This window comes from Malus sylvestris, chromosome 5 (genome assembly GCF_916048215.2).
Source record: "Malus sylvestris chromosome 5, drMalSylv7.2, whole genome shotgun sequence".
NCBI lineage: Eukaryota > Viridiplantae > Streptophyta > Magnoliopsida > Rosales > Rosaceae > Malus > Malus sylvestris.
Window position 1 is genome coordinate 18,966,277 of NC_062264.1, and position 8,245 is coordinate 18,974,521.

Consider the following 8,245-nt stretch of genomic DNA (forward strand, 5'->3'; position numbering starts at 1 on the left):
CAAACATGTTTGACGGTTGGATCGTTGAAATTAGTTTCGTAGAATTCGTATTCCATCAAAATGATAGATTCACTAACACTTAAAGAGTTTATTCATACTTTTATTAAGTATAACATAAGATTTTGTGGTATCCACTAGTGTAAATATTTCAAATTGAAGATTGATCGTTTTTAGGGGTATAAAATTGTTAAATAAAAGAATTTAATATATATATATATATATATATATATATATATAATTATTATGGTTTTTAGAAGTATAAAATTGTTAAATAAAAAGAAAAATAGTGTAATTAACAACTCAAAAAATTCGTGAACTGTAAATAAGAAAAAATAATCATCCTTTTTTCGCATTAATACATATAATTCACAACAGGTTTTTACCTTGCGTCGAAATAGACTGACATTGCGTCGAAATAGACTAATATTGCGTCAGATTAAACCAACGTAACATGACAGTCTGTGTCGAAATAAGCTTTCATTGCGTCGAAATAATCTGAGGTTGCGTTGGTTAAAACCGACGCCAACTGAATGAAAAAAACCGGGAAAAGTGCCGCTCAAAATATTTCAATTAAACCGACGCAGATGACAAATGCCGTCGGTTAAAAGCGACAGGAAACAAGCTAAAACAAAAAAAATGTATAACCCAATATTAAAAAAAAAGGTTTAACTTATATATAATACTTAATAAAAAACAGAAATATAATTTTATAATAAGATATCATAACATACGAAATGAAAGATAGTATAATTAATACATAAAATAATTAACATAGTCATCATTTGTTAGCTCATCGTCGACATTGGCATGATTAACGAACTTGCAACGCTAATGATTCAAGAAAAGGAGTCTCTTCCACGCCAACCCTTGTATGAAAATTTTCATTATCAAGAATTTGATCATCCAAGTTCGGTATGGCATAATCATCAATAGCATCACTATCCTCTAGTACGTCAAACAAATCCCTCGGCTGGGTTCGAACAACTACGTGCCAATCTTTTTCAATTGTGTCCTCCACGTAAAATGCTTGTAATGCTTGTGATGCTAGTATGAAAGGATCCTCTTTAAATCCCAATTGATTGAAATTCACCATAGGAAATCCATATTGATCGGTCTTCATTCCTCGTGGACTTTCACTATTAACCCATTCACACTTAAATAACATCACAGCTCGACCCCTATCTCCTGCCTCAGTAGGACCACAATATTTAACCTCGAACATATCTACAACTCTGCCATAACAATTCACTTGCCCAATTGCTCCAGGAACATTTGCAGGTACAAAGACACCACAATTTTGATTCTTATGCTTATCATCCACATATTTTATACGAAATCTAAACCCATGAACAATGTGACTTTTATATTTACTCACAACCCTACTAGGATAATTAGCTAGCCAATGCAAGTCTTGAGATATCAACGTGTCATTAGCATGATAACTTGAATTCATCTGTAATAAGTATGAAGATAAAAATTGACAGAATAACTATAACATGTTATAATTAAAATGCAAAACAATAAATAAATAATGTGATTGTTATATCAACTCACATGTTGCTTGAACCATTCTGGAAATTCTTTCTTGCTTAGCTCCTTAATTTGTCGCATAGTTAACCTTTCTCGACGATGTTTAGTTTTCAAGAATTCCTCATGTTGGCTACACAATTATGTCCAAATTTAGATAATTAATTTTTCAAAGTTAAGAAAATCAATAAAACATTAAGACATATGATTAAACGTTCTTACCTTCTAAATGGGTTCACTTCATCACAATTATTTAGAATGTATCTATGGCACTGATCAAGAACATTTAGATCGAGCTCCACATGTTCTCCTGAACCCATATAACATCCTTTGGAGTCAAAAATTGATAACCCACTAGACACTCCACGTCCAATACCATCTTCATTTCGGCCTCTACGGGTACGACGAGACTCGACACCTCTAAGATACATGGAACAGAAGGACAAGCATCCATCCACCAAATATGCTTCAGCAATAGAACCTTCAGGACGACCCTTATTACGAACATAGCGCTTCAACGTTTGCAAATACCTATTATTATAAATGAAAAACAAACAATTATAATTATAAATTAAAGTTATGACTACAATTGTAAAAAATTTATAAAAATTTATTAATTACCGTTTAATTGGATACATCCATCTATAGGGAACAGGCCCTGCAAGAGCTGCTTCATTTGCCAAGTGAACTGGAAGTGCACCATTATATCAAAAAATGCAGGAGGAAATATTTTTTCAAGTTGACATAATGTCAAGGCAATTCTTGAACTCAGTTCCTTGAATCCTTCCTCAGACTCCTTCTTACTACACAACTGTCTGAAAATTGCACTCAACTCTAATAATACCATAGTAACAGCTTTAGGCAAAACCGAGCGTATTGCAAGCGGGAGTAACTGCTGCATTAAAACATGGCAATCATGACTTTTCAACCCATGTATTTTTCGTTCATTCACGTGCACACATCGCGATAAATTTGATGAATATCCATTGGGGACCCGAATAGTAGACAACACATTGCAAAACGCAGTTTTTTCTTCTCTTTTCAACGTGAACAAAGCTGGAGGTAGAAATGTTCTATTTCCTTCTCTATGTGGATGTTGACTGCGTCTTATGTTCAAGACTTCAAGATATGCACGTGCAGCCAATCCATCTTTAGACTTTTCTATACCTAGCAATGTTCCCACCACACTGTCACATATATTCTTCTCGATATGCATAACATTAAGATTGTGTCTAATCAACAGATGCCTCCAATAAGGTAGTTCATAAAAAATAGATTTCTTCTTCCACTGACTGTTACCACTTGTATTGCTCGAAGTTCTTTTTCTGCGTTGCCCAACTGAAGCATTTTTCTTTGGTTTTCCAAAAGTAAATCTCAATGTACAAAGTTCTTCGAGACATTGTAAACCATTCCACTGCCTTGGTGCACTACGATGCTCTTGATGACCATTAAAAGCTGTGGTTTGCCTTCGAAACCTATGATTATCTTCAAGAAAGTGTCGATGCCCCATATAACAAATTTTACGACTCGCCGGCAAGTAAATAGATTCTTTATCATGCATGCAATGTGGACAGGCTTTATAGCCATGTGTACTCCATCCTGACAACATTCCATAAGCCGGAAAATCACTTATAGTCCATAAGACAGCAGCTTTCTTCGTAAAACTTTGGTTGGAATACGCATCATAAGTTGGAGTGCCCACCTTCCACAACTCATTCAACTCGTCAATCAGTGGACGCATGTATACATCAATCTCTTTACCAGGACTACGCGGTCCTGGTATTAAAAGAGACAATAACAAATTTGGTTGCTTCATGCACATCCAAGGGGGCAAATTGTAAACAGAAAGCACCACAGGCCATGTGTTATGGTCATTCCTCATTTTTCCAAAAGGATTAAATCCATCACTGGCCAACCCTAATCGAACATTTCGAATTTCTGACGCAAAATTCGGATATAAATTATCCAAATGCTTCCAAGCTGGAGAATCTGAAGGATGTCTCATAAACTCATCTTTAGGACATTCAATTGCATGCCATCTCATATGTTCAGCCGTATGCTTCGACATAAAAAATCGTTGCAATCGTGGTTTTAAAGGAAAATTCCACATAACCTTAGCTGTGATCTTTTTTCTCGACCTATCCGCTGCGTTGGTAATTTTATATCTTGATTCACCACAAACCGAGCGAACAGTTAAATCCGAAGTATCTTTCCAATAAATTATGCAATTATTGGGACATGCATCAATTTTCACATACGTCAGACCCAAGTCATTTATAAGTTTTTTCGCCTTATAACAAGATTCAGGCAAACAATCCCCTTCAGGCAACATTCTTTTAATTAACTCCAGTAAAGTTGTGAAGATCTCGTCTGGCATTCCCGCTAAACACTTGATCTGATACAATCTTACAACTGCTTCTAATTTCTTAAACTCCTTACACCCTGGCCACAAATCTTGATCTGCCTCTTCAAGCAACCTAAAAAAAGTCTCCACCTCTTCTGGACGCCCTTCCCCAATAGACGGTTCAGTAGACGGCCCAACACCTTCTTCTGTTAATGGTTGGACAAATACATCATTAAGAAAGTCATGCATGCCAATCACCTCATCTCCTGTTTCTTCTTCTCCAATTGCCACATTTTGCTCTCCAATGTTTTGCTTGCCATGATGTCGCCAGCAAGCATTTTTATAATCTTTATCCATATCATATAATATGAGATGTTCAATCATAGTGTTCCTAACAAAAGTATATCGATTACAACATCTTTTGCAAGGACATCTAAACTTATCAGGATCAACAACATTTGCAACTGTTTGATCCAAAAACAAATTAATTCCAGCTGTATACGCTTCAAAATTTCGAGGTATCGTCAACCAACTCTTGTCCATGTTTTACCAGTTTATGAGGGTAAAATATTACGCTGACACTAAGATGCCTACAATCTTGCAATCCCTATCATGTAGGCATAACTATTAGAATTTTCAATTTCTATATTTCAACCCTCGAACTCTATCACGATTGCAATCTTTTAATTTTCAACACCTATTATAGTGAAAACAAATTAAAATAACAACAAAAAGTTATCAAAATTATGCTCATCTAATCCATTCTAGTAAATAACAACCAAAAGTTATCAAAATAACAATAAATTAAAATAACAATTATAGTGCAAAAGTTATATTTAATATTGTTAATTTAACATAAATGCTTATAAATATTATTCATTCCATTTTCTCATAACAATTCAAATTGTAAAAAAAATTAATTTAACATAATATATTCTTATATTACTAAAAATGATAAGTTTATGTTATATTAATATTGTTAATTTAACATAAATCCTTATAAATATTATTCATTTCATTTTCTCATAACCATTCAAATTGCAAAAAAAAATTAATTTAACATAATATATTTTTATATTACTAAATATTATAAGTTTATGTTATATTTAATATTGTTAATTTAACATAAATGCTTATAAATATTATTCATTCCATTTTCTCATAAAAATTCAAATTGCAAAAAAAAAATTATTTAACATAATATATTATTATATTACTAAATATTATAAGTTTATGTTATATTTAATATTTTTAATTTAACATAAATGCTTATAAATATTATTCATTCCATTTTCTCATAACAATTCAAATTGCAAAAAATAAAATTTAATTTAACATAATATATTCTTATATTACTAAATATTATAATTTTATGTTAAATTTAATATTGTTAATTTAACATAAATTCTTATAAATATTATTCATTCCATTTTCTCATAACAATTCAAATTATTCTCATCTAATCCATTCTAGTAAATAACAACAAAAAAATATCAAAATAACAACAAATTAAAATAACAATTAGAGTGCAAAAAATATTAATTTAACATAATATATTCTTATATTACTCAATATTATAAGTTGATGTTATATTGAATATTGTTAATTTAACATAAATGCTTATAAATATTATTCATTCCATTTTCTCATAACAATTCAAATTATTCTCATCTAATCCATTCTAGTAAATAACAACAAAAAATTATCAAAATAACAACAAATTAAAATAACAATTAGAGTGCAAAAAAAAAATTAATTTAACATAATATATTCTTAAATTACTCAATATTATAAGTTTATGCTATATTTAATGTTGTTAATTTAACATAAATGCTTATAAATAATATTCATTCCATTTTCTCATAACAATTCAAGTGACAAAATTAATTAATTCGCCTAAATATTAATTAATTTAACAAAAATAGTAGAAATTTATCTAACTACGTAAATTACAATTTTTAAATAAATAAACTTGTGTATTATACAATTTAAAAATTAAAGAATTTAGTGATAGAAACCTGAATTATAGAAGAATTCCGTCGTCGATCAATTCTTTATATACTCAACCAGCTCAAATAAATTCCCTACAAAAATAAATTGTATCTAAAAATTAAACATAAGAGGAGAAAATAAAAATCTTACAAGTAAGAAAAACTTACCGTTGTGAAGAATGAACTTGCAAGAACTCGGGAAGGTGAAAGAGAAGAAGAAATAATAATGGTGAAAGAGAGAACCAGAAGGCTTTGTAAATCTTGAGAATGAGATAAATGCAAGAGAAGAAGAAGAAAACACGGGGGAGGGTATATAAAGACCATCAATCTGTCACTTACAACTGACACCGGATTTCAAAATATTTAAAAAAATAAAATATATGTCGCTCAGAACCGACACAGGATTTAAAATATATAAAAACAACAATTAGTGTCGCTTCTATATGCGACACCCATACTTTATGTCGTTTAAAAGCGACACTGTTTTATTTAAAGCGACGCCAATATTTAAAATTATTAAAATGTGTGTCGGTTATAAGCGACATTAAATGTTTACGTCGGTTTAAAAGCGACGCAGGCTTTGTAAATCCGACGTCATATTCAGTGGGTGTCGCAACTCTCTTGTGCATCACTATATTATATTAAACCGACGCAACAACTGACACTATAAGGCCTTTTTGTAGTAGTGACCCCTAGGATCTTCTCTTCAAACTGACTTCTCTCTTATCATGCTCTCGATGTTGTACTCCTGCAATAACTCGTTCTTCTTTGTGGCGTCCACCTTCGCAAAATTACATCTTCACTCTTGAGCTCGCTGCCGTTGCAGGGTTTCAAGGACCGGCAGTGTCTGCACAACGGCGCTGGTTTTAGCAGGGGTTTATAGAGAGTGTTGGAGTTTTTGAGCTCCTTTAGTCCCATATAGGGGAACTCAAGGGAACTTGAGGTCCTTATATTAAGTTAGTCACCTTTATTAGTGATTAGGTGTTGGACCATTTGAAATGAGGATTGAGGTTTAGGCTACTAATTGTGTGAATTAGGCTTAATGATTATACCATAATATTAATATAAATTAATATTAATTAATCAAGACAAAGGCCCTTGGGGCACTTGGGGCCTAAGAATTAAAATTAATTTGATCATTAATTTTAATTTCGAATTAAGTTTTTTTAATTAAATTAATTAAAAAACCTTTTGATTAATAGACACAACTCTTTGGAAAGAGTTGTGTGGTTTCAGATACATCTAAAAAGTATTTGAAGAGGTATGAAAGAGCCTATATAACAAAAGTCTTAGTTCCATAATAAATCATATTTTCTTCCTCCTTCTCTTCCGTACAAATTTTCTAGAGAGTAAACAAACAAAGCAATTCGCTAGAATTCTATAATCTAGTGCGGGTTGTAGAATTAGGTAGTTGTATCCTGGTCGAGCAAACATTGTAGAACCACAAGCACAAGAGTGGGATGGAAATACTGTTCGAAGGACATAGCTTTTGCGCTAACCTTTACCTGTTGTAATCAAGTTAGTACCATTTTAATTCTTGTAATTATTTCTGTATTTCGTTATGTATAGCAAGTATTTTTAGTTGATAAAGTACGAGAATCAAGTTTTGTTATTAATGTTATTTTATTTATTTCTGAATTGTTCTCGAACAATCTTCGAACAGTATGGAACAATTAGGAACTAAACCTCATTCTGAAAAGCCTGAGAAATTTAAGGGTGGCGATTTCAAAAGATGGTAGCAGAAGATGCTGTTTTATTTGACAACTCTGAATTTGGCTAATGTTCTGCGCGAGAATGTGCCTACTGCAGATGGAGAAAATATTTTTTCTGCAGAAACTTTGACGGCTATAGATCCCTGGAATCATAATGATTTCCTTTGCAGAAACTATATTCTCAATGCATTAGATGATTCGTTGTATGACGTCTATGTGGTATGCAAAACAGCCAAGGAACTTTGGGAATCACTTAAGAAAAATTATATAAAACAGAGGATGTTGGTTTAAAAACAATTGTCGTGGGCAAATTTTTGGACTACAAAATGGTGGATTCCAAGTTCGTTGTCTCTCAAACTGAAGATCTCCAAAAAATCATCCATGACATTCATGTTGAAGAGATGGTTATAAATGAGTCTTTTCAGGTGGGGTCTTTTATAGAGAAATTGCCACATTCTTGGAAGGAGTTTAAAAACTATCTCAAGCACAAACGTAAAGAGGTGACTATTGAGTATCTCATCGTAAGGCTGAGAATTGAGGAAGATAATAGAAAGAATGAGAAGGGCCTAGTTTCGAGTATGGAAGCCAAGGCGAATGTTGTTGAAGGAAGTTCATCAAAGCAAATGCCGAAATTCCAGAAAACTAAGAAGAAGGAAAAGAACTTTATCCCT

General features: G+C 32.1%; 1 protein-coding gene and 1 long non-coding RNA gene across 2 annotated transcripts; both read right to left on the bottom strand.

The window, feature by feature from the left end:
- Positions 1–1,459: 1,459 nt before the first annotated feature.
- Positions 1,460–1,893, bottom strand: LOC126624395 (uncharacterized). Its single transcript, XR_007624095.1, has 2 exons — positions 1,750–1,893; positions 1,460–1,660 (listed from the first exon to the last, which is right to left on the bottom strand). It is a non-coding gene; the product is annotated as an uncharacterized LOC126624395 (long non-coding RNA).
- Positions 1,894–2,041: 148 nt separating this feature from the next.
- On the bottom strand, positions 2,042–4,414 carry LOC126622608 (uncharacterized). Its single transcript, XM_050291379.1, has 2 exons — positions 2,149–4,414; positions 2,042–2,058 (listed from the first exon to the last, which is right to left on the bottom strand). Exons 1-2 carry the CDS (start codon positions 4,412–4,414, stop codon positions 2,042–2,044), a joined length of 2,283 nt encoding a protein of 760 aa, XP_050147336.1.
- Positions 4,415–8,245: the final 3,831 nt, after the last annotated feature.